This window comes from Engystomops pustulosus, chromosome 4 (assembly GCF_040894005.1).
Source record: "Engystomops pustulosus chromosome 4, aEngPut4.maternal, whole genome shotgun sequence".
Taxonomy (NCBI): domain Eukaryota; kingdom Metazoa; phylum Chordata; class Amphibia; order Anura; family Leptodactylidae; genus Engystomops; species Engystomops pustulosus.
In genome coordinates, this window is record NC_092414.1 from 195,810,877 (window position 1) to 195,837,187 (window position 26,311).

Here is a 26,311-nt window from a genome sequence, read left to right on the forward strand (position 1 = left end):
ATGATAGATAATATTTTTTCTCTGACATAGTGTGTTGGTCATTTGTCCATGAGGAGAGCAACCTCCACTCTATAGGGGAGATTTATCATCAAGTTTCTGAGGTAAAACGGTTTTAGTTGCCCATAGAAACCAATCAGAACTCAGCATGAATTTTATAAACAGCTGTGGGAAAATGAAAGCTGAGCTCTGATTGGTTGCCATGGGCAACTAGAATAGTTCTGCTCTAAGAGACTTTGATAAATCTCCCCAGTATTGCTGGGTGCCTAGATAGATGAATAGGCATAAGGAAGATAGATATAAGCATGAGGTAAATACGTAGATACAAAGAGAAAAATCAAGCAACAAACTAGAAGAAATAGAAAAACGGGTGCACGCTACCTTATGGTCAAGGGCGACAAGTCCATCAAAAATATAAAGAAAAAAACAGGAGCAAGAGTTTAAAAATACATCCTCGTACAGGATGTTATACTGAAAGGTTGCTGCACATTAAATACATTTTGCCTCAACTATTTTTCGTTGATTGGAGTCTGCTCTGCCTTTCTACATGTAGATAGCTAGATAGATAGATAGATAGATATGAGATAGATAGATAGATAGATATGAGACAGATAGATGGAAGATAGATGGTTAGATATCAGATAGATAGATAGATATAGATACATAGATAGGAGATATATAGATAGATATGAGATAGATAGATAGATATTGAAGAAAATGTGCAGCACTAGATAGATAGATATTGATTGATATGAGAAAGATATGATATTAGATAGATAGATAGATATGAGAGATAGGAGATAGATAGATAGATAGATAGATAGATAGATATGAGATAGATAGATAGATATGAGATAGATAGATAGATAGATAGATAGATAGATATGAGATAGATAGATAGATATGAGATAGATAGATATGAGATAGATATGAGATAGATAGATAGATAGATAGATAGATAGATAGATAGATAGATAGATAGATAGATAGATAGAATCCTAAAATGGGCCTCACCATGATATAACTAAATGTGCTGTCCATTTTTTTGGATGTTATATTATAAGTGGAGAGTCAAACCACTATAAAGCACGAGCACCCACCTGTACTAATATGGATTCTAGTGGGGCTGCTGAAATTTTCTTTTTAATTAGACAGATATGAGGTAAATAGATAGATATAGGTAGATAGATAGAATAGACTGAAAGATAATACAGGCAGTACAGGATAGGTTCTGTAGGTTTGTTCTTTAGTTGAATTTGTATGTAGGTCGGAACTGCTAGAAAGACAATAGATAGGTATTAGATAGATACATAGAAATATGGGGGGGCGGGGGTTATTTATCATTAGGCGGCTCCTAAGTTCTATGTCTGCCTTTGGAGCTCCGTTGCCCTTCAGATGTACTAATGTGGAGATGGCCCTTTAATAAATCTCTCTAAATAGATATACGGGAACGATAGATGAATAGACAAAACAATAAAATACCCAGCACTCTAACTTTGAAAAAAGTGAGAATGTGAATTATTCTATACATATTTTCAAACCACGTCGTTACCACGTCACCACTGTTTCAATAAATGTCATGTTAGGGTTGGGTAACACTGAACTCGCCCCAAACTCGCTAAACCGTGGGGCGACTACTAGAAGACTCGGAATACACTAGCTGAGTGCGGGAAGGGAACAACACGAACAAACTAACAAACATAAAACACAAAAGTGTAGTAAACTAGCCGGAGTCACAAGGAGAGGGTGCGTCAAGAGCAAAATCAGTAAGCAAAAGGGTCAACGTCAAAAACTAGCCGAGAACACAACAATACAGAACAAGAGCAGGTCAAACCAATAGCAAGGAGCAAGCGATAAAAGGGATTTCAAACACTGGCACAGGTGACTAGTGAAGCTGCAATTTATGCCGCCGGAATCCCACCTCCAGAACCTGATAGGAGCTGGATAATACTGGGAATTAACCCCTCATGGCGAAGAACAACAAAGCACAGTCGCAGACACCATGGAGTGGTACCACAACTCCCAGTAGTCCAGAACACAAGCCCTAAACAGCACGAGGCCTTAGCAGCCACTGCCCGGAGAGCGCGCCAAAGATCACTGGTAGCGGATGAGAGGTGGAGTCTGCGTGGAGAAGCGTAGAAGGTCGGACAATGCTGCTAGCACCACCAGAAGCATCGGGGCAAGGACCAGAAGTCCGAGCTTTCTGCCCTGCGAACCTGACACTTCACCCTTTTGGATTTTTGGAGTGCTGCTTACACTTTCTTCAACTTTACTACTTAGATAGCTAGATAGATAGGAGACAGACAAATAGACAGGCAGGCAGATATAGATGTATGGACAGATAGATATTAAGTCCAGAAAATGAAGCAGCACTCCGAATCCAACAAAATTAAAAGTGAGATAGAGATTATTCCAAAACCAGCAACGTTTCGCTGTGTTACAACCTTTCTCTCTTTTTCGGTAACACACTGAAACGTTGGCGGTCTTGGAGTTGTTGGATTTGGAGTTGTGCTTCATTTTTTGTATTTGATGTCTATACGAGTTCCTACCCTGGGCTCACCCTCTTAGTGGGGACATCTTGGACACTGTGCTGCTGTGGACCTTCTTTTCTGGTAGACAGATACATATTAGATATATATAGGATGGATAAATAGATAGTAACAGGTGTTCAGCAAGTGTTTAAATAGTTACAACACAGTGATGTTTCACATACGCCCCTTAAAGGCAAAGTAATGTTTACAGATCATCAACAAATTTATACAAAGTTAACAATCTCAGTGATAATTAAATCAACATGTGATTATTGTGTTCCTCATCAGATTTTAATACATATAGAGCATACAATGCATGAAAATTCTTACAGTGCATCAAAAAATGTGATATTTAAAAAAAAATAAAATTAATGCATAAAATCACCTGTGTGATTCTATCCCCACGTCGCGCAGGACGCGCGCGGCGTCTCCAGTAAGGTAATGCGCATGACCGGACTAGGGAAAGGAAACATTGTAATGTCACTGCGCAAGTCACGCATGCGTGTAGAGGAAAGGTATTGGGCTTTGCTATATTACAAAAAGTAAGTAGAAATAACTTTCTGGCGCATGTGCGCATCATATCATGTTTAAACAAGCGCCATCTTGAAAGAGGGAAACGATCCCTACACAGCCCCTCTAAGGGAGAAATACTCGGACCAGAATAAAAATGGTCAGAAAGAGGTAAACCACATCACAGAAAATTGGACAAAATGATAAGCTGCTGGGACAAAAAATTTTTGTTGCCCAAATTGAAGTGGTCCACAAATATTGAGGGTCAAAGCATACCCATGCCGCCTAGATCAGGCGATCAAGGTATCAATGTAGGGGTGTACCCCATGGGGGTCGAGTGACACCTTTAGTGTGTCGCACTTACATAGCAGATAGATAGATAGATAGATAGATAGATAGATACATAGCAGATAGATAGATAGCAGATAGATAGATACATACATAGCAGATAGATAGATAGATAGATAGATAGATAGATAGATAGATAGATAGATAGATAAAATGTAAAAGCAGCACAAATGTCAAAAACAACAAGTAACAAAATAGTTGGTGCACAATAGAAGGTGTCCTTCTTCTTCAGGTCCTCCTCAGATAAGATTCAAAGAAACGGCAGCACATGGAGAGCTGTGTAGCAAAAAGGTGAACTTTTATTCCATCATCTTCATTGCAATGTCCCGCCTCTGCTATGTGAGCCTTTTTAAAGCTAAATATCAGTGAATACGTGTGCATGTATATACAAAATGGAGGGGGACAAATATTCTTTAATAGTTAGCTTAAAAAAGGCTCAGATAACAGAGCCAAGACATTGCAATGGCCATGATGGAATTAAAGTTCACCTTTTTGCAACAGAACTCTCCGTGTGCTGCTGTTTCTTTGAATATAGATAGATATGAGATAGATATGAGATAGATAGATATGAGATAGATAGATATGAGATAGATAGATATGAGATAGATAGATATGAGATAGATAGATAAGGGATGGATGGCAGATGGATTCCAGAATTTGATGTTGTGGAAAGTACAATAAACATTTTTCGCACAGAGTCACCTATAATCTTACACATTTTGCCTTTAGATATACAGTAAGTTGACTTTAGTAGCAGAAGAGGATCCACTTTGAAGACCATAAATATCCCCAGAATGATGAAATCTTTTTTCCATCCTGGACATATTTCTAATAATAAGGAAGATACAATGGATGGACAAGTTAACAGCTGTGCTGATGTTTTCACCGATAAAGCCGTGTTGGTGGTCTTTACCAAGGACAATCCATCTACTAACCTACAAGGATATCCCAACCTCATCCAGACGATAGAATCTTCTAAATATGTGATGACCCCACTCTCTGGCACTAGAAGACTTAGGAAAGGAAGAAATTTAAAGCATGGTATGATCATCGCCAACTTTCACCCCAAACCTATCGAAGATGGAAGACATTTTGCCTTTTGATATATAGTACAGCACACCAATAATCTATAAATAAAACTATGGTTGGCAGTCAACAACATTAAAGATATATTCTTAGATAAACCAATTAATTTACACTCCTCCTTCTCAATAAAAGGTGTGTTTAAGATATAAAAGTCTAGAAATTCTGCAGAAGCTTCTCTTTTACAGACATTAAAAGGAGATTTAGTTGCATACACAGGTATATATATCACCTAATGACTTTCCTCATTAAAATAATAGCAGAAGTGTCTATTCTCACAGTGACCCTGAGATGCCTTTGTTGAGGTCAGATAGATGAAAGGTCTGAGGTGTTAACTTTGGCCTTTTGATCCATAGATATATAAGGTAAGAGAATCTTTCAAAACTTCAGTTCACTCTATGAGGAGCTTTGAGCTACATCTTCCAGGAGATATTACAGAAGACCTTTGCAGAGATGTCTTGGAGGACCTCCATTTTCAACTTCACAATCATCTCCATGGTTCTGGAAATGTCTTCTTCTCTAGCAGTGAAGCAAATGAGGATTCCTCTACAACATTCAAACCTTGATTTGAAGGCTTCTTCCAGTCTACATGCAAGGACACACTCCCAGAATATGAAGCACTCACCCTTCATGATGCAACTCTACCAGACCTTGATTATGGGGAACACAACAGATCTCTCCAGCCTGGAACACACTGTTCTTCAAAATTCGGACACCATTCTAAGCCTCACTGCCAAAAGTAAGTACCAAGTCTCTACTTTTTATAGATTTAATATATTTAACATGCTTTCTAAATATGTTGTAGATGCCTACAGAGTCATATTTGATCGTTGTCACCATATTGAGACCCAATTGACCCATATCTATTTAAACTGAATGCATTGTATTTTGTAAGTGTTGTTTAAAAAATTTTTTAATTACATAGCATGGTTTGACCTTTATTTTCTTCTTATCTTGCCAACAGGTTGCTCTAATCTGACAAACACTTGGGTACTGTCCTTTGATATGTCATCCATTACAAGCAACAATGAAATACGACTGGCAGAGTTGAGGATAAATCTGGCAATTCCTGAGAAGATCCATGATGTGACCCTTAACATCTACCACAGTAAAGAAGGTGAAGGCAAGAGCTTCCTGGGATCGATAAAAGTTGACCTTAGTAGCAAAAGTGGATCCACTTTGAAGACCATCAATATCACCAGAATGATGCAACCTTATTTCCATCAAGGACATACTTCATATAATAAGGTGGATACAATGGATGGTCAAGTTAACAGCTGTGCTGATGTTTCCACCGACAAAGTCGTGTTGGTGGTCTTTACCAAGGACAATCCATCTACTAACCTTCAAGGATATCCCAACCTCATCCAGACGGTAGAATCTTCTAAATATGTGATGACCCCACTCTCTGGCACTAGAAGACTTAGGAAGGGAAGAAATTTAAAGCATGGTATGATCATCGCCAACTTTCACCCCAAACCTATCGAAGATGGAAGACCTCTGTGTAGAAGAGTGGACATGATTGTGGACTTTGAGAAGATTGGATGGGGAGACCAGATCATTTATCCAAAAAAATTCAATGCCTACAGATGTGAAGGAGCCTGTCCCATTCCTCTAAGCGAGATGTTCAAACCAACAAACCATGCATACATTAAGGTAATTATAACTTTTTAACTAAAAATCATGTACCATCCTTTTAATGAATTAAACTTTTAGGGCAAATACTTGTTAATAATTTAATTCATATCTTTTAATAATCGTTTTTAATTTTTATTTTTAGAGTTTGGTGAAGTTTTACAATTCGGATCGAGTTGATTGTTCCTCATGTGTTCCAGTGAAGATGAGACCATTATCCATGCTGATGTATGAAGGGGGAAAGGTGGTCATGAAGTACCATGAAGATATGATTGTTGAAGAATGTGGGTGTCAGTGAAGCAACTTAAGACATAGCTTACAAATGTGAGAATATTGAAAAGTTTGGACTATGTTCTATCCTTTGATGATGCTCCAAGAGAACTTTGATGAAGCCTTATCCAAAGACATTAAATATGAGAGGCACTGGACTATAGGGCTACCTAGGGGCACAGAGGATGTAGTTGGACCTTGGAGCTTGAGGAGACCCATATGGCGCCATAACCCATTAGGAAACAATACCTGTATAAAAGTCTTCTTAAGAAAGAACAGAACTAAATCTATGTTTTTTTTTATTGTATTTTAGTCATACAACTTCCTAAAGTAATGTGTAAATAAATATGTAGATTATATTATGTTAAGCCTAATAAAAACAAAAATTAATTTCCAGTTCTGTCTCTTGTTTGTTTTTGATTTATAAATTTTTAGTCCTAGTGTTGGTCCAGCATATATTTACAAATACATGTGTTCTCAATGGGAGAATGAGAATAGGTCACTGTTAAACAATCTACCACCAGGATGAAGGATTGTACAACAAGCACTGAAACACTGGTGTGTGCCACTTCTGGCAGGATCCACTCTTCTTTTACCTTCTTATGCCCTTGTTCTTTACAAATTATGCAGATGATCCTTAGGGGCTCCGGGCTCCATATTTATTAAGTGAGCCTGGAGCACTTCAGGCTCATTTGCATCATTTAAAAAAAAAATTGGTAAAAATAATGGCAAAAGAAACACGAAGAAGAGCGTACACACGAGCATGTACCTGTGCTTGGTCTACAATTCCTGATCCTGGTGGTAGATTTCCTGTAAAGGGGTTTTGTGGGCTAAATATATCCATGGAACTGGTCATCCAGATGATTGGTGGGTTTGTGACATATGTCTATTTTCTACTACAGATGGAGTCGGAAGAAAATGGCTCAAACTGTGGTGTAGGGCCATCTTGACCTAATGAAGGGTTTGATCAACCCTATAGTCTGTTGTGTATGGTCAACCTAAATTGTCAGTATTGTCTGACAAGTGGAGACATTTTTGAAGTTGGCGACTGAATTCGGTGCATAGTTTACTGTGTTACATTAATGTGATGCGGCTATTACAGTATCTTAAGATTGCAATCTTTCTCCGGTGGATGGATGTGAAGATCTCAGAACCAAGTAAGTCTTTAAAATTAGCAAAATTGTCCGGCAGTAGACACACATTTTAAGATGACTTCAGAGCCAACCATTTATCTTGAGATTCTATCACTTGATTTCCAATCTATCCAACCTTGATCATTTTGTGTCCTGTGTGTGGACATGAAAATGTTGTCTATAGCTGAATATCTCAAAATATTTTACCTTTGGTGGCCCTAGGAACACCATTCCTACAACATATATGAATTTGTCTTACCCAGCAGGGCGTTTGATGGCTGTAGACCAATATCTAATCCCCTCCACACAAAAACATACATGTTACAAATATTGTTAACAAGTTGGAAAGTTTATTTCATTGGGACAAACAATTTTTTAAAACATTTCATAGTTTCTTTCAGTCTAGAAAGAGCGCTCTAGAGAACCTTGAGTACAGCTGCATCTTATATATTGTCAGCATTTGGTATTGTGGCTCTGGTCTATGCATTTAAATAGCAACATGTGAACCATTAGACTTTTCTTACGGTCTCCATCTTTAAAGATTGGTCTTTTCTTAAAAGGGGGGGGGGGGGTATAGAGTACTATTGGTTCAGGGAGGATCCATTTTCAGGTCAGGGTCATTCTAAGCATGGATAGATTGGAAGAAGTTTTTCAGGAGGCCTAGAATCCCAAGACTGGGTGAGAAGACCCCCGATCCAGTGGAGTTTTTCCAAGATTCCTGGAAAATCCTTTTAATGGCCTCTCTCTCTTCTGTGGTATCAATTCCACAAACATTTTGTTGCTTTGTCATGGAGTCTGCTTACCCGCTGTGTAGATGTTAGGTCTACAAAAATGCTCATGTTGTCAATTTCGTCACTGATCATTACAATGGTGGTTCCAAATCTCGTGTCCCTCTACAATATGCAAGCGCAGTGGGTAGGACTTGAAAGGAGAGACAGGTGACCATAATTCCTATAACTTAATTCAAGAGCTGATGGAGACATCCAAGAACATGAAAAGGGGCTTTTTGAATACCACCATGAACTGTCCCCTCAAGTCCTGTAACCTACAGAACACAATCCTTATCTTGCCTTAAAATACATCTAAGTGGTCATATGGATTTTAATTTTTTGCATGAATTTTCTGATGATTTATCAGATGCGAGCCATGGTAAAAGCGTTTGTCACACACTGTGCAGGAATATGGCTTCTCTCCCGTGTGCATTCGTAGATGAATGGCAAGATTCGATTTACGAGAGAACGATTTCCCACACTCGGAGCAGCCATAGGGCTTCTCACCGGTATGGATACGTTGGTGTTTCTGTAGTGTGGAACTATGTGTGAACTTCTGGCCACATTCATTACACACAAAGTCTCTCTCTGTTTTATGGGTTCTTTGGTGGCTCAACAGATTGGACTTGTCTGTGAAGCCTTTTCCACACTCTGGACACTCGTACGGTTTTTCTCCTGTGTGAGTTCTCTGGTGTATGGTAAGATGAGACCCCCGAATGAAGGTTTTTCCACATTCCTTGCAGACATAAGGCCTTTCTCCTGTGTGTATAACTTGGTGTTTTATAAGCGTGGAGCTACAGGCAAAACTTTTACCACAAATGTCACAACCAAAGGGCCGATCACCCGTGTGCACCTTCACATGGATAGTCAAGCGGGCCTTAGAGAAGAAGCCTTCTCCACACTCGCTACATACATATGGTTTATCTCCGATGTGCACTCGCTTGTGTATCACAAAAGCTGAGTTGTAGGTAAAGGTCTTCCCACACTCATCGCAGGAATACGGTCTCTCTCCGGTGTGGCTTCTCAAATGACTTACAAGGTTTGACCTATCTATGAAGGTTTTTCCACATTCTGAACACATGTATGGTTTTTCCCCAGTGTGAAGTCTATAATGGACGTCAAGGTTGGATTTTCGAGTGAACCATTTGTCACACTGAGTGCACTGGTGAGTCTTTTCACTTACTTGGAGTCTCCGTTGACCTGGTGTGCTAGGTCTGTCTATTATATGTTGTTTGCATGTTTTGCAGTCTATCTGTCCTGGTTTTTTCTTCGTCCCATCACCTATGAGGTGGCCACACTCAGAGCACGTTTCTTTAATAATATGTGTCTTCCGGTGTGAGACAAGGTGGGAAGACTGAGTAAAGTTTTTTCCACATTCAGGACACTGATATGGCTTCTCTCCTGCATGGATCCTTTTGTGCCTTACTAGATTACTCTTATGTGAAAATCCCATCTTACACTCTTCACAGTGGTATGGCTTCTCACTGTTGTGCAGTTTCTGGTGGGACTTTAGTGCAGATTTCTTGGGCTGTCGACTTTTTTGACCCATACCCCTTATAGCACCAGAAAGACAGACCCCACCCATCTGGCCAAGATGGTCTGGGCGTATTTCAGGTGTCTTGGGGTCACAAGAAGTCCATGTATTTTTCTTTGTGTCTTCTTCTGGTGAATGGCAAAGAATATTATCATCTACGGTCCAATATGAACGCTCACTAAGATTTTGGACATTTTGTGAATCCATGGTTGTGGTATCTGAAAGACATTTAAGTGAGTAAATCGGGTAACTTCCTTGTAAATTTGATATCAAATTAAATGTAAAGTCTAATATTTATTTCCAATTTTGAAAATTTTTTGAAAAAAATAGTTCCATTTTGTATTTCTTAACAGTTTCTTCAACCTCATAGAGGTATTAAAGGGAACATGTCACCACATTTTCACTAATACAGCTAGTGACAGATCCCCAATAACTAAATGACCCCATTCTTTTAGCTATAAATTGTTTCCCTCACATCCCCATAAATCAACTTTATCTTAGCTCGGACAACCCCTCTCTCCTCCCTATTTCCCATACCTCTTTTCAGCATTTCATGGGGCCAGGGTGATGTCATATAAGGTTCTTCACCCAGTTACATTTGCAACTTCTACCCCAGGTATGTGTGTGATCACATGGCAGTATCATGGCATGATCACAGCAGCCTCCATGGACTTCTACTCCTCCCCATTCTCCATGGGGGCATGCAGTGATTTGATGTAATCAGATACACACATGGGGAAGATGTTGCAAATCTAAAAGGGGACCTTAGATGACATCACTGTGGTCACATGACGTGAAGTGGCCAATAATGTAACAGAGCTCTTTCTCAATGTTCCACACTGCAGCATGTCCTTGCAGTAAATACTGTCAATCAGGAACAAGGAGTCAGGGCAGTGCAGTAAACACTGCATATACCGGACCCCATTACTATCATTGGACTTACATCAGGTGATTTGCATATACATTTACAAACTGATTTTTAACATAACAAGGAACCATTTGGGGATAAGGGCAATGCTTTTTAATCTTAGTTTTTAATGAAGTATTTATTTTGGGTGGGTTAATTTGCATAGCAGTTTCTCTTTAAAGATGCTCCATCTAGAGCATTTTTATTGTACGTCCTTCTCTAGTGGAACATAAATTCAATGTGAAGCCGATGGTTTGGTTAAAATCTATTCCACAGTTTTTTTTCTAAGACTCTTACTCCTCAAAGGCCAGCCCCTTTTAAAGGAACACTCCATACTCTCATGCTATAAAAAGGTTATTTTAATAAGAGGGTTTTATATTTTTATATTCTTATAATAGGTGGCATTACCAAGGGAATGTTTTTTTGGCATATACTGTGACATCAAAAAACAAATCTATACCCAGTAGTATAAGACATGAAAGTCTTGTCTGTGGCTTTACTTCCATATTCCTCACCTGAGTCATATCGAGGACAGTCATATTCCCATAGGTCATTCTCCCCGTTTTCAATCTGCTGCACAATCTCTGGTTTTTTATCCACAAATCCTGCAAAACATAAAAGTTTATCAAGAAATTTCTCCATTATGTGAATTATGCCAAAGAATGCGCCCCACTAGCCCTTCCACTGGATGTGAAACCGACATGGGTTTACCCCATATAAGAAACTTGTGCTGTCATAGCCTCGCAGAATAGAATATCAGGGGCAGAATGTATGATCATAAACATAACAAATATATTACAAAATATTTAAAATTTTTTTACAAAATTACCTAAATATCGGAGCAATTGGTAATTGTCCATAATAACTGCTTTGTAAAGACGTTTCTCTCGATCTCCAAGATATGTCCATTCCTCCTTGGAAAAATGCACAGCGACATCGCTAAAGGTTACAGAGTCCTAAAATAAAAAAAAAATAATAATAATTACGTTGGCCCAGATTTATCGGGAACGTGCAAGGTGCGGCAGATTATTAAATACCGGCGCACGGTTTTCGATTATCTGGCACCCCCTGCACTGTCTGGGAAGTGTGCACCATTTTTTTTTTGTGAACATATAACATACAGGGGGTCATTTACTAAGAGGGCCCAAATCGCATTTTTCCGTCGGGTTACCCGAATATTACTGTTTTGCGCCGATTTTCCCTGAATTGCCCCGGGTTTTTGGCGCACGCGATCGGATTGTGGTGCATTGGCCCCGGCATGCACGCAACGGAAATCGAGGGGCGTGGCCGCAAGAAAACACAATGGATTCAGAAAAAAAGGGTCGCTTGACACGCGCTTACCTGCACCCAGGGTAGGACGGTGAACTTCAGTGAACTCCGACGGACTTCAGCGCAGCAGCGACACCTGGTGGACATCGGGCGCACTACCTTAGTGAATCGCTGGAAGACCCGAATCCTCCACAGAGAACGCACCGCTGGATCGCGACAGGACCGGGTAAGTAAATCTGCCCCACAGTGTGCGACGCAATTCAGTCGAGTCGCAATAATAACATGTAAATATAATTTCTTACCACTGCTTTTTGATGCACAACTTCATGTGTAGAATTCAGCACCTTCATGGCATCTCCAAGCTCAGATTTGACAGTCGATGGCATCCTAAGGTCCCGATCACAGCTACGTTGAGAAGACATTGTGAAGTCCATCATACGGCCAAGCAGTTGTGAATCAGATGGTGTTAAAGTGATAGCACTCAAGCAACCATAAGACTGTGAGACTTTGGCCTCCATATCTTTAGCAGTGGTTTCCTGGAAGACTTTGATAGTGTCAAGATGTGCACCATTTATGGTCAGAGGGGTGATCTTTTTGCAATTTTGACTACATTGTGGAGTTACTACACACAAACAGTCCTCAGGGAGAAACTTCTCAGAAGCAACCAAATGACTTTCATTGGAGAACCTAATTGTAATATCAGGGATCTTTTCATCACAATTAGACTCTTGCTTCATGGGCAACAAAGTCCTAACTTCTATAGAAGTAGCTTCAATTTCCAAGGTACACTGGACTGCTATATCTACCATTTGTTTGAGGTGGTCTTCGACCCGTATGGACATACATGTTCTGCAGGAAAATTTACCCCGACCCACACCTATTAACTCAGTGTTTATTCCAACATCTTTAAAGCTTTTAGGAGGCTTCTCATAACGTTCATTTGAGGAAGCAGTGGTAGAAGACTCTACTGACCTGTGGAAGATAGATGACATTTTGGTTCCACAAACTTGAGAGTTCTCACTCAACCTTTGGTTCTTCAAGATTTTCAGGGTTCATGAAATTCAGACATTAAGCCAGAAGAAAGTTTTTGAAGAGGTTTCTAAGGTCGGGAAATGTACTCATGGTAGCAGAAATCTGAAAAGACATACAAATGTGGAGTCAGTGACTTACCTTGGTCATGAAATATCTCCAATGATTAGGACTTGTAGACCAATAGTAGTGCATGTGCATATGAATATGTCGGAATCTGGAATTCACTCAAAAACAGATGAGAGAATCTGAAGCTGTACGTTTACAGACTGCCCAGTGTTTTTAATAAGCGGACCTGTGAAAATTCAGTTTCGACCGAACTCAAATTTAAAAAGTCAGTCCGAGTCCGGGTTCCGGTACCTCCATTAGTGCTGGCACCGATCGCGGCCGGTGGCATTTCTACCACTGTGGCCGTGCATCGGCACTAACATTTGTTAGGGAAGGAGGAAAATTATTTGAAGTTTTACAAATTTTCCATTTCTTTTTCAATTTTTTTTTTTTACTTTTCCCCTTTAAGAACATCAATGTAATGTGTCGATGCCCCCCGAAGTTCTGGGTCGTTTCCCTCAATAACTTTATTCTCTGGGCCAGTGCAATGAAAGCAATTCTGCATTTTTTGTATTTTTATTTAAAAGTTACTAATTTTTAAACAATAAAACACTTTTGCTTCTATTTATTTTGTGCATGACCTTTAGGTTTGGAGTGCGGTTCAGCAATTCCTTGTTATACCCTAAGTTTGTGGCTCTAGATACTTACACCTAGTAGATGTTACATATACGTACATATAACTTCAGCATCACATTCATCTGCTTAGAGTTGCCCGTATTAACCCATTCGTGTCCAAGCTTTCCTAACAACAAAGCTCTCGCCATCAGTACCTCCCCCTTACAGCTGTGGAGCATTGTAAACAATAGACTCCTACTGATGGGGGCTCCGCATTGTGTTACATGATTCCCGGCAGGAGACCCTCCAACTTATAAGAACCAGGACATTATAGCAGACATAGATTTATATACATACAGTGCAACAATGTGCTCGTAGCCAGGATCATTCACTGGATTTCTTCCTGCAGTTCCTGGAGCAATCAATAGAGGAAATGCTCTCTTAGCTTTCGCCAGCAAAGCATGATGGGAATTGTAGTTCTGGCATTGAATGATGCTGCATACGACTAATACCGGTACTACATCATGTTTCTGCAGTGCCAGCGATACTCTTTGTATAAATTGATTCTACTGCTTTGTACATGGGGGTTTTCGGATATATTTTTATATAATTTTTTTATTTTTTTAAATCTAGAATCCGATGAAAGTCTAAGAATCCAACGTTCGTTTCCAGGACAGAACTACGATTTATACATTTCACATAGTGCCACAGTATGTCCAGGACATGTTCAGTTTCTTGACATAAATAGCTCCACAGCTGTCTGCAGGTTGTTTGTGGTACTGCAGGTCTGTCCTATTCACTTCCACTGAACGGAGCTTCAATACCAAACACAACCGCTGAACAGGAGTGGTGCCGTTTCTATAACAATATAAACAATATAAAAATAAAAAGAAGGGAACTGGATTTTTAACTGTCTGTATCTCCAGTTCTGTATCTCGCAGAAGCACAAGACTGGCGTGTTCTGAAATATAAGAGTCTTATCTTTATTTTGACATTTTATTATCTTTCATATGATAAGGGCATTGTTCTAGGTAATACAAAACTGAAGATAGGGGTGTGTAAAGTGACACTCCTTTGGGGAACCAGGCAAAATTTTTACATAAAAGAGAGAATTTTAGAAAGGACATGTTGTACCCTACCTGACGGGGCACTTTCTGGCTGTGACATCAGCAAAGGGCACTGCAGCCAGAGTAGCTTCCCTCACTTCCCATAATGCTGAGCTCTCCTTTCATGTGTTATTACTAGCAGTTCAGCCCAGAATCTCTGGTCGATGCTGTACAACACAGATGTGACTCAAACCTAATAGATTAATTACATTTTACATTCTTACGAACATGCATTACAGTTACCTTTACACATAGATTATTACACTCACACACATATACATCTATGCAATGTAACATATACAGACCTATAATGTATTACAGCCCAATAAACTACTATACATGCCAAGATAAATGTTTGAGCCAGGCTGTTCAGCAGATGCCCTCACTCTCCCCTCATCTTAGGACAGTGGAGGGATGGGTAGTACATAGAACGGAGGAGACAAAGCCCACACAGAAGTAAATAGTCTTCATCCTATATATGAGACTGCTGTGCTCATCCTACCCTAGCCTTGTGGAGAGATGGAGGTGGTTTACAAAGCAGGCTCATATAGAGGTGCTATACTCTATATTTTCAATTAAATTGGTTGCCTTTGGTGGTCATCAATAAGTAACCATACAAATAACCACAGGATTTATTTAAAATTAAAAAAAAAACATATGGTTAAAAAACAATGCCCGAACCGAGAGAACTTCATCAGAAGAAATGTATTTGGTTTTTAGTGTCCTTAGTACTGGGAATATAAGTTCTAACTAGAAAAATCAGATTCTGCAGCTCTGAAGGTTCTCACAAGCTCACACGCCAATACACGGAATAGAATTGCCCGGAAGTGCAGCCGGCCACCGGATTTCTCAGGGAGCCAAAGCCTTCAATGTATCTCCCAAACATTTGAAAATGCATGAAAAATTTGAGTTTTGCCATATTACTTTCCAAAGAATAAAAAAAGAAGCCCAATGTTTTCCCAAGATAGTAGTTTTTGAAACACCTTTCTGCAAATTAGGCCAGCATAGAAAGAAGGACACCAGTGCACCAAGAGCTCATTTTCATCAAATAAAATGGCATGTCTGAAAAGCTTATAAAAGGTTTCCTACAGAATTTTGGTTTTAATTGTCCGGTTTTTACATGTCTTAAAGAAGACTTTAACTTTAAAATGTGAAAAATTTAAAAATAATTCTGAAAATAAAATTGTGAACGATTTTCCGGTTGAGGCTGATCTTTATTTATTGGCATCACCACTGGTAGGGCTTGTTCTTTATACGTGGGTTTAAATCTACAAGTATCAACGATTAATAAACTTATAATTCATAATTCAATTAATACTTAAAATTCACCAAGTTTACAGCCCGGTTACTTTAACACTGGTATTACCAAACAGACACGAGCACATTCATATATTAAATAAATTTATAGGCCGAACGGTCTGACGGTCCATCAAGTGGTCATAAATTAAGTATTAAAGGCTTGGCCACTCCCACATAGCCATGGATAGTCCATAGGATGGAGAAGAGTCCGTGGTATTGGTTATACAGACATCTACAATGCATTATGGGATTTTTATTTTTGTGACTTTACGAGTCACCCTGATCAAAGTTCAGAAAATGTTTAAGGTAACGAGTCAATAGACGTAGAATCATGAGAGTTCTCCGTTTACGACATAAGACATACACAAGTTTGTTATCTCCATCTTGACATATGCTATTTTTAGCACTTGTCCTCATTCGACATGAACGTTTCCGATTTTCGGAGGTCAGTTCCGGGGGTCGTACTGCTAACTAATTGTTCGTCTCTCCGGTGGATTCTCTGGTGTTTAATAAGTGTGGAACAGTCTGTAAAGCTTCTTCCGCATTCTGTACACGTGTAAGGCTTCTCTCCAGTGTGTATTCTTTGGTGTTTAACCAAGGTTGAACTATCTGTAAAGCACTTTCCACAGACTTTGCAAGGATATGGCCTCTCCCCGGTGTGAATTCTTTGGTGCTTGATCAACATTGAGTTGTCTATAAAGCTTTTTTTGCAGTAGTTACACAAATAGGGCCTCTCTCCTGTATGAATTCTCTGGTGTTTGACCAAGGTCGAGCTATCTGTAAAGCTTTTACCACATACCGCACATGAAAACGGTTTCTCTCCGGTGTGAAATCGTTGATGGACGATGAGGTGGGAGTTACAAGAGAAGCTTTTCTCACACACAGGGCAGGTGTACGGTTTCTCCCCAGTGTGGGTTCTCTCATGTTTCACCAGCGTCGACCTTGCGGCAAAGTTTCTCCCACATAGAACGCATGCAAATGGTTTTTCACCGGTGTGAGTCCTCTGATGTTTCACCAAGGATGAACTATCGATGAAACTTTTTCCACATTGTAAACAAGTAAATGGCTTGTCCCCTGTGTGAGTCCTCTGGTGTTTCACCATAGCTGACTTTTTTGTATACCGGTTACCACAAGTCATACATACGAATGGTTTCTCTCCAGTGTGTACCCGTTGATGTATCACCAGGGTGGAGCTGTCAGTAAAACTCTTCCCACATTCGAGACAAACAAATGGACGCTCTCCAGTGTGAGTCCTCTGGTGGACAATAAGATGAGAGTTACAGGAATACGTCTTTCCGCAATCCTTGCACTCATAAGGCTTCTCTCCGGTGTGGCTTCTACGATGGACTACTAACGTTGAGTTCTCTGTGAACCTCTTTCCGCATTCATTACATTCAAATGATTTCTCTCCGGTGTGGATTCGTTGATGTTTGACAAGATTAGACCGGTCTGTAAAACTCTTCCCACACTCAATACAAGTGAAGGACTTATCACGGGTGTGAATCCGATGATGCTTTACGAGGTTTGACCGATCCGTAAAACTTTTCCCACAAACTGTGCACGAGAAAGGCTTCTCGCCCGTGTGAATTCTCTCATGTTTGACGAGAGACGGACGGTCGGTAAAACATTTTTCACAGTACGAGCATGAGTACGGTCGTTCACCAGCATGAATCCTTTGGTGTATGACAAGATGGGAGTTATAGGAGAAAGTCTTCCCACAAACATTACATGAATGGGATTTCTGACCGGTATGGGTCTTTTGGTGTTTCACAAAAAGTTCACCGTCTGTAAAGCTTTTCCCGCAGTCTATGCAAAGATAAGTGATCACTTCCAACAGATTTCCACTTTGGGGGTCAATGGAGTTGAATATGTTATAGCAATTGTCTACCATTCTGGTATAAGTCATCTTCGAGTGGTCTTGAAGGTTGTAAACATATTTTTTTGCAGGGCTCTTATCAGCTTTTTGATTTGACGTTGTGCACGGTTCTGAATCACTTATCCTTACAATTTCTGTAGAAAACAAAAAGCCATATAGCGGGTATTACTAAGAGAACCACAGACATGTCATATTCTATAGTTATGACATAGGTATCAGGTCACCCGTTCCCAAATTGATTTCATATGGAAATATAAACTTACCTTCACTGGAGTCATCGTCGTCAGATACTGTATTGGTTAGTCCTTCATTTTTCGGTAAGTGTTGATCCTTATAATACACTGTTGTAACCTAGGTTTAAAAGGTCAAGGGTTGTGTCATTACAGGAACCCATGTCTTACCAATATCATGGATGTTTATAGCAAGGACTAGTCATGACTATGGGGAGATCTGGAGAACCCTAAATGCTAAATGCTCTGGAGAACCCTAACTCATTCTGTTGAAGAAGGTATCTTAAAAGCTGATTAAGTTGTGTTATTTTGGGAGTGTTGTTCAAGGTTAGAACAATTAGGGATAGATAAACTGCCTTAAAGGGATTTTACAGGGCTTTAACACTGATGACCTTCACACAGATAGGTCATCACTATCAGTTTGGTAAAAGTCCCACTCTTGGCTAATAGGTGTGGATCTACCTGTAATGTTTTTACTAAATGTACATTAAAGTTCTTAGAAGTGGCTTAGATGATGCTCCAATTTCCAAAAAGTCTCACCTTACTCTTTGCTTGTGCACTCTCATTGTCAGAAATCTGCTCTTCGGCAGGGTTGGGATCACTTTCCGACATCTTGAAAGATTGTACAAGAGGAGAGTAGACTGGAGCTATGGGCAGAGAATGCACAGCATGGCATCAGTGTGTAGCATTTTCATTTGTTTTTTTTTTTTCTTTTTATCTACTTTTAAAAACAGAGACCCGCCCAGATAAAAATGTCAGTCTGCTGTAAAACTAGGCATTCAGTTATGGATCGGGCAGATTGGTAAATCTGTGTGCGCTGTGTCGTGCATAAAGGAAGTAAAATAGCTTCTTCAGTTAAAATATTAGGAGGTGCTACTTTAGGGTAGTGTACCTCTTGGTGAAGATTGGCCAGATTGGCTATGACTGCCCAAATGACAGACTTCAAAAGGGGGCATGTGAATTATCATTTGGTCGTTAGGATGTGTTAGTCCCATCCAGGTCAACATTTGCAAAGAGTTTGTATGTTCTCTCCGTGCTTGCGTGGGTTTCTTCCGGTTTCCTCCCACACTCCAAAACATACTGGTAGGTTGATTAGATTGTGAGCACCATTGGGGACAGGGGCTGATTTGGCAAACTCTGTGCAGCGCTATATAAATAAAGGAATTATTATAGGAGCAGTGGTTATGTGAGGGCATGGACCCACGCCGAACAAGCTCTAGACAGCCCAGACAGGCCACCTTTAGAGAGGATGAGTTTATCCACCAACGAGCATAAGCAGATCTCCTAATTTCATTGTCCACCTTCCAAACACAGACTGCCCTTTTATTTCACACACCCGTCCATGGCTGGGAGCTTAGCATGGAATTTGGTGTCACGATGGTATCCACATGGATGTGGATTTTGCTGCAGGGAACCACCAAGTTGCTTATCGCTTATTCAATGACAACTAACCAAGTAGGTAGGGAGAAGCTGGTAGCAGCTCCAAAGGTAAGCAGCACAAAATCAAGAGCATAATCAGACAGAGGTCAGGACAGGTGGAAGTTGGTTTGGAGTCAAATGAAACAATGCAAGGTTAATGGTGGTGAGCGTCTTAAAAACCAGGATGTGTGGTGGTTGAAGCATATGGGTCCAGGTTGCATTGTATGGTACAACTCTACTAGTACTAGGACCCGGGCTACTGCGTCCATGCTGTAGAGAGGGTAAGACACAGTGGCCGGTTTTTCACCAAGTTGTTGATACATTTATAATAATAAAACACGATGACAAGACATATTGGATTATGATGACATAAAACATTGAGGTGGATAGAGATGATAACTGATCACAGACGCAGGTGATAGGTCTCCATTATCCGTCATATACAAGTCTATAGGTTCAGGAACTGTTGCAATAGTTTGTTAAATCTTGCTCAGAGATGACTCCATCTATTACATGCGGATTTATCCACCATATGCTTATCTATCATGTTAGCCAACTCCTAAGGATTTCTATTATGCATTGACTATTCCCCAATGAACGACTCCCCACATTTTATACAACTATTGCATAATGAGTTGCTCTTTACATCACATATAACTTTTATCCATTATTTATACTTTTTAAAAATAGACCTAGAGAGTATATATCCTATTGACTCTTTGTAGTACCGCTAAAAGCAGACCCAATATATGCTATTGCACTATTTTCTATTTATTTATGTAGTTATCTATATACCGATTGTATTAAATCTGAAGAAGTATTTTACACTTCTTTGATTCACCTAATGTACTTTTATACTACTATCCTTCTAAACTTTATCATTTTTATCAAGTTCTGTCCCTTCTGTCCTGCTTTATTACACTGCTTTATTATTTTACTTTTCCTACCTTTTTCCTACAGGCGGTCCCCTACTTAAGAACACCTGACTTACATACGACTCCTAGTTACAAACAGAGCTCTGGATGTTGGTAATTTCCTGTACTTTAGCCCTGGGCTACAATAATCAGCTATAACAGTTATCACAGGTGTCTGCATTGTAGATGTATTGTTACGATTGTTGTTACGATGGTTCTTATGACAATCCAACATTTTTAAAATCTGATTGTCACAGAGAGCAAAAATATTTGGCTGAGGTTACAATAATAACGTATACAGTTCAGAATTACATACAAATGCAACTTAAGAACAAACCTACAGAACCTATCTTGTACATAACCCGGGGACCGCCTGTAAAGTAATTTATGTTTGTAACCTACGACCTGGAGTCCTATTTGGTGTGCACCCTACAATCACCTTACATGTATCCAGAATACAGTTCCCTCTGCTATTACAGGAGCCAGAGGAGATAAGGCCTGGTCCCACACCTGACCAAAACAATTAGATTTTTAACTGGCCTCATCATTTTGTAGGTAATACCACAGTGGGCCCCACCATTGGGTGGCCAATAACTCACTATTTGACAACCCTGTCAATTACATGATGTGGGTGGAGTTTCTGGCTACCACAATGTAGGGTTGTATCGGTCATTCCCGACGGAAAGGGGATCTGCTAGTAGAGAGTGTTAGATTTGCTGTTAACGCTCTGCACTGAGCTGCTCAACAACCTTTCTCCTCTGAGTTAAAGCTGCTACAGAGATCTGGCTGAATACTAAAGCAGTCACTCAGAGCTGTGGAGAGTTTACACATATAGCCTTTTGTGGACAATCTCGCGTGATGCTCCCACCATCATATGTACATCTTGTCTACCCTAATACCAAATCTTCAAGAAATTCCACTCTCGGTTGAATTGTTCACTTTGCCCATCACTGACTGCACCAAGGTTTTTTTAGGAAGTCAGTAAGATGGCTATGCAGAATACATACACTCACCGGCCACTTTATTAGGTACACCATGCTAGTAACGGGTTGGACCCCCTTTTGCCTTCAGAACTGCCTCAATTCTTCGTGGCATAGATTCAACAAGGTGCTGGAAGCTCCTCAGAGATTTTGGTCCATATTGACATGATGGCATCACACAGTTGCCGCAGATTTGTCGGCTGCACATCCATGATGCGAATCTCCCGTTCCACCACATCCCAAAGATGCTCTATTGGATTGAGATCTGGTGACTGTGGAGGCCATTTGAGTCCAGTGACCTCATTGTCATGTTCAAGAAACCAGTCTGAGATGATTCCAGCTTTATGACATGGCGCATTATCCTGCTGAAAGTAGCCATCAGATGTTACAGGGTACATTGTGCTCATAAAGGGATGGACATGGTCAGCAACAATACTCAGGTAGGCTGTGGCGTTGCAACGATGCTCAATTGGTACCAAGGGGCCCAAAGAGTGCCAAGAAAATATTCCCCACACCATGACACCACCACCACCAGCCTGAACCGTTGATACAAGGCAGGATGGATCCATGCTTTCATGTTGTTGACGCCAAATTCTGACCCAACCATCCGAATGTCGCAGCAGAAATCGAGACTCATCAGACCAGGCAACGTTTTTCCAATCTTCTACTGTCCAATTTCGATGAGCTTGTGCAAATTGTAGCCTCAGTTTCCTGTTCTTAGCTGAAAGGAGTGGCACCCGGTGTGGTCTTCTGCTGCTGTAGCCCATCTGCCTCAAAGTTCGACGTACTGTGCGTTCAGAGATGCTCTTCTGCCTACTTTGGTTGTAACGGGTGGCGATTTCAGTCACTGTTGCCTTTCTATCAGCTCGAACCAGTCTGCCCATTCTCTGACCTCTTGCATCAACAAGGCATTTCCGCCCACAGAACTGCCGCTCACTGGATGTTTTTTCTTTTTCGGACCATTCTCTGTAAACCCTAGAGATGGTTGTGCGTGAAAATCCCAGTAGATCAGCAGTTTCTGAAATACTCAGACCAGCCCTTCTGGCACCAACAACCATGCCACGTTCAAAGGCATCAAATCACCTTTCTTCCCCATACTGATGCTCGGTTTGAACTGCAGGAGATTGTCTTGACCATGTCTACATGCCTAAATGCACTGAGTTGCCGCCATGTGATTGGTTGATTAGAAATTAAGTGTTAACGAGCAGTTGGACAGGTGTACCTAATAAAGTGGCCGGTGAGTGTATATTGCTACTCAAGTAACATCCAAGCATTTTTAAGCTCTCCAAGAGTTTCTGGATAATTTTGGTGCAATTCTTCATCAACGACCTTCTTGGAAATACACAAGCAAAGTTTTTAAACAACTTCCAAGCTTTCTTTGGCGTTCTGACATTGTCCCGATTAAATGTTCATCTTAAATAATCTTCTGAATCAGAGGACTATCAAATACTCCGCCTTTTATCTTTCAAAGGACAAGTTGGAAAGTGTCAAAATTAGATACTTGTGACAGTCTCCTTCATTGGCAAAGCTTTAGGGCCTAAGTGAGTCTGATGTGACTAACTCCCAGCACGTGCGGCCCGGACGTTCAGAGACCAGAACGGAACTCATTGTTTCGGTTCATGTCCGGTCTCTGAGCATTCAGGCCGGACATTCTAGCAGGCACAGTTGCATCAGACTCACTCGGTGGCTTTGGCCTTAGAAATTACTTCATGAGACGCAGTTTTCTACGTTACGAACAGTATCGGGAAAATAATATTCTTTCTTTTAACAAATGGCTCATGTAGAATGTTTGGATCCCTCAGATCTTGGAGGTCAATTCTACTTTGCCCAATGCCTCTCACATGTTCTGCTATCCCACATACACAGAAAACAAGGATACTCTGTGTATACACGTTGCTGACCAAGAAGGAAGCAACGCAGAAGGTCAACACAGATGATTCAGTCGTGCTAGTGATATTGCAACAGATCAATTAATCTATTATGGACACATTTGAAGCTCCGCTTGATCTAGATTAGAATTACTGAGTCCTCCACTGAACCTTGTATGTACGTCACTTTGAAAGTACTCAAGAAATGCACCCTCGATTGCCCAAAAGTCGGGAAGAGTTCTCCTTACAAAGACTTTGCCAATTAAGGCTGCCTTGCAGATGTGTGGAGACTTATAGCCATTGAGGTTCCACTGGGAAATACTGATGGAAAGTAGGATACCTTTGCTCACTTTTTGAGCAAATTTTTCTCATGCTGTCTTGACCCTAGGATTTCCTTTTGGATCATCCCAAATCCCATGCCAACTCACGCCAATTAAATCCTGTATCCCCTTCTTCTAATCCATAAGCCCAAGGTTTTTTGATCACCAAATTTTAGTTTAAAATATGCAAAATAGTTTTGCATGAGAAATGTGCTAATGTTTACCCTTTTACTGGGAATGGCCAAATTGAACGAATCAGGGTTGTTTGTGCACTTAAAACCAGAGGAGGAAGACAAGGTGGGAAGGAGAGGACAGTGCTCGGTAGCAGATGCCAAACATTTGCATATGATGTGGGAATGCAGGGAGTTAGGCGAGTTTTGGGCACGTGTACCGTACCTGAACCAGTTGTCCCTGAATCGGTGGTGAAGGTCTGCTTACTGGGTATTGTAGAAGATGATGCCATAAAGGGGGTTACTTTATTGCGTATACAAAAGACCCTGGCGCCCACTGGGAAGGAGTTTATTAGTAAACTTAATAACATTATCAGATTACAATGGGGGGTATGCCTAAAAAAAAACTGTCCCAAAAATTTGGAAGCGGTTGGACACGGCAGGGCCCTTGTGGATGTGTGTGACAGCCTTTAATACCAACTGATGTTACAGGGGTCTAATAGCCGGCATGTCGTATATCCACCCTGTTTTCTGTATTATAACATGACTCTTGCATTCTAGAACCGTCTCCTCGGGTTCTATGGACTGGTCGCCATCAAAGGACTAATTCTCTGGACTAACGTCTGTCCGCAGAGGGGGCTACTTTTGTACTTTATGGTACGTATTTTGTTTCTTGTTTTACTACTTGTGTAACCGTGTTTTGTGTGTGAGCGAAATAAAAGTTATAAAACATTAAAGAAATGTGTACAGAAAAGAATTCTGACTACACAACTTCTCATGCGTCACTCAATAGCCTAGAGAAGCATGAACCTATCTCTGGTCTCCGAGGTCGCCCACCCCACTCGAGGGAGGTTTGTTCTCAGCCAATAGGAAAGTGCTTCCCACGATCCAGTCTACAATGGTCAAATTAAAGGAAACCTGCCATCAGGAATACACTAACTGATGTATTCCTGATGGTAGATTCCTTCCTGTCTACTAAGCCCTGTATGGCCTTTACCTAAACTTTTAACCATAACTAACTAAAAACTTTATCTTTTATGCAGATGAACCTCTGAGGCTACTGGGGTATGGAGTAGCCTGGACGAGTGCGGGGATAAATGCTAAACCACATCCGTGTAGTCTCCGAATTCTCACCTCCAGGTGCGGCCTCGCAGCGTTCTTCTGCTATGCAGCCTGTGCCCACGAATGAGCAGTAACTCATCCCACTGCTGAAAAGTGCAAGAAATTACTGCGCATGCGCGGGCACAGGCTGCATAGCAGAAGAACACTGCTGGGCCATGCCATGAGGTAACAATTCAGAGGCTACAGCGGCATGGTACTGCCTTACCCGTCAGCGCTCAACCGCAGAATAAAAATTTGATGTGATATTAGAAAACTAACTGCAGTTTTGAAATCACTGTTTAAAGAGTCAGCAGGTTTTATCCCATTAAACTTGCAGCCCCCTCGACTAGGGGATGAAATGTCCTTTCTAGAATTCCCTCTCTTATGTGAAGTCTCACATAAAAAAAAAAATATCCGAGAAGGGTCATATTTGGCTGCAGGAGGAGCGTCAATTCAGCACCTAGAAATAAACTGCTGACGTCACATTCAAGATGTGAATCCCATCTTTCAGACCCCATCAGGCTTGTGGTTCTGGAGGTACAGAAAGTGAAAGACATTGTTATAACTGTTAGCTGCAAATATAGATACAGGTCATGCCTTTTTCTGATGCATTGCATCTCCTGGTTCTGCAGATCTCAGAACCACCAGCCCAATGCAATTTGAAAGATAAGACCAGAAGCATTATCCTAGGTGCTATAGAACTGAAGATATAGATGTGTGGCGCTCCCGCTGCAGCCTCTAAACTTGACTCATCTCCGGTAAAATGTGTCTCTTCTCTGTTCATTGTCACGTGACTTTTTTTTTATAGGTAAATGGTTGAGATCACACATTAAAGAGAGGAATTCTAGTACCAATGGATTAATAGTCTGCGTCTCATAAATTCTCTGCTTGCTGTCACTGAATGTCACCCTGCAAGTAGAAACTGTGAACACCCACAGACTAGTCTTGCTCAGTAGTGGTTTTCAGAGAGTACTTTACTACTTTTGGGGGTCTGCAGGTCACCCCTCTATCACGCACAGGTCTTGGCATGCGGCTATATGTCATATAACGCGGCTTACAATCAGAATAACACTTAGCATGGAGTGCGGTTGCTCCATGTGCACACTAGGCGGCACATAACGCAGCTGCGTCATCCTCCGCAGCGTTACTCCCTTACCTGGGCCAGCCCGCAGCCTTTGTGTGGGAAGGGGAAAGGGCTGTGGCCGGAAGTCAGGCTTCTGATTGGTCGAGGCGGCCGGTGACGTAACCAAGAAGCCACACACCCGGGAGTTGTAGTTGTGTTAATCGCCGTTCCGCCTTCTCATTGGCTAATACCGCCTCTAGAGTACTACAAATCCCAGCATGCACTA

At 40.8% G+C, this 26,311-nt stretch overlaps 3 protein-coding genes and 1 long non-coding RNA gene across 6 annotated transcripts in view; 2 read left to right on the forward strand and 2 right to left on the reverse strand.

Annotated features, from left to right (window-relative positions):
* Nucleotides 1-4,555, forward strand: part of LOC140125751 (uncharacterized) — a 32,742-nt gene extending 28,187 nt beyond the window's left edge. The window contains exon 3 of the long non-coding RNA XR_011854720.1: nucleotides 4,116-4,555. This is a non-coding gene — a long non-coding RNA (uncharacterized lncRNA). The remainder of the gene's footprint in view (nucleotides 1-4,115) is intronic.
* Nucleotides 4,556-4,892: 337 nt separating this feature from the next.
* LOC140125752 (nodal homolog 2-A-like) lies at nucleotides 4,893-6,420 on the forward strand. The gene is made up of 3 exons (XM_072144614.1): nucleotides 4,893-5,208; nucleotides 5,434-6,125; nucleotides 6,250-6,420. Exons 1-3 carry the CDS (start codon nucleotides 4,923-4,925, stop codon nucleotides 6,400-6,402), a joined length of 1,131 nt encoding a protein of 376 aa, XP_072000715.1. The 5' UTR covers nucleotides 4,893-4,922; the 3' UTR covers nucleotides 6,403-6,420.
* A 1,415-nt stretch (nucleotides 6,421-7,835) lies between these two features.
* On the reverse strand, nucleotides 7,836-13,082 carry LOC140127981 (uncharacterized). Of its 3 annotated transcripts, none has more exons than XM_072149275.1 (5): nucleotides 12,960-13,082; nucleotides 12,290-12,523; nucleotides 11,548-11,674; nucleotides 11,234-11,323; nucleotides 7,836-10,029 (listed from the first exon to the last, which is right to left on the reverse strand). In XM_072149275.1, the coding sequence occupies exons 2-5, from the start codon at nucleotides 12,503-12,505 to the stop codon at nucleotides 8,609-8,611; spliced, it is 1,854 nt and encodes a 617-aa protein (XP_072005376.1). In that variant the 5' UTR covers nucleotides 12,506-12,523; nucleotides 12,960-13,082; the 3' UTR covers nucleotides 7,836-8,608. The 3 variants fall into 3 exon arrangements, with proteins under 3 accessions (XP_072005376.1, XP_072005377.1, XP_072005375.1); XM_072149276.1 differs by having other exon boundaries at nucleotides 12,290-12,392; nucleotides 12,960-13,067; XM_072149274.1 differs by having other exon boundaries at nucleotides 12,290-12,979.
* Nucleotides 12,959-26,192, reverse strand: LOC140127983 (uncharacterized). Its single transcript, XM_072149277.1, has 5 exons — nucleotides 26,119-26,192; nucleotides 18,731-18,837; nucleotides 18,224-18,311; nucleotides 14,819-18,094; nucleotides 12,959-13,121 (listed from the first exon to the last, which is right to left on the reverse strand). Exons 2-4 carry the CDS (start codon nucleotides 18,800-18,802, stop codon nucleotides 16,485-16,487), a joined length of 1,770 nt encoding a protein of 589 aa, XP_072005378.1. The 5' UTR covers nucleotides 18,803-18,837; nucleotides 26,119-26,192; the 3' UTR covers nucleotides 12,959-13,121; nucleotides 14,819-16,484.
* Nucleotides 26,193-26,311: the final 119 nt, after the last annotated feature.

Excerpts from the sequence above, each read along its gene's own strand:
- LOC140127981 (XM_072149274.1), bottom strand. The coding sequence starts at position 12,979 with ATGTCATCTATCTTCCACAGGTCAGTAGAGTCTTCTACCACTGCTTCC. Across the intron at positions 11,324-11,547 it reads CCAATTGCTCCGATATTTAG|GATTTGTGGATAAAAAACCA; the intron begins GTAATTTTGTAA and ends TATGTTTTGCAG. Across the intron at positions 10,030-11,233 it reads CTGTCCTCGATATGACTCAG|ATACCACAACCATGGATTCA; the intron begins GTGAGGAATATG and ends AATGTCTTTCAG.
- LOC140127983 (XM_072149277.1), bottom strand. The coding sequence starts at position 18,802 with ATGTCGGAAAGTGATCCCAACCCTGCCGAAGAGCAGATTTCTGACAAT. Across the intron at positions 18,312-18,730 it reads GTGCACAAGCAAAGAGTAAG|GTTACAACAGTGTATTATAA; the intron begins GTGAGACTTTTT and ends TTTTAAACCTAG. Across the intron at positions 18,095-18,223 it reads CGACGATGACTCCAGTGAAG|AAATTGTAAGGATAAGTGAT; the intron begins GTAAGTTTATAT and ends TGTTTTCTACAG.
- LOC140125752 (XM_072144614.1), top strand. The coding sequence starts at position 4,923 with ATGTCTTGGAGGACCTCCATTTTCAACTTCACAATCATCTCCATGGTT. Across the intron at positions 5,209-5,433 it reads TCTAAGCCTCACTGCCAAAA|GTTGCTCTAATCTGACAAAC; the intron begins GTAAGTACCAAG and ends TCTTGCCAACAG. Across the intron at positions 6,126-6,249 it reads CAAACCATGCATACATTAAG|AGTTTGGTGAAGTTTTACAA; the intron begins GTAATTATAACT and ends TTTTATTTTTAG.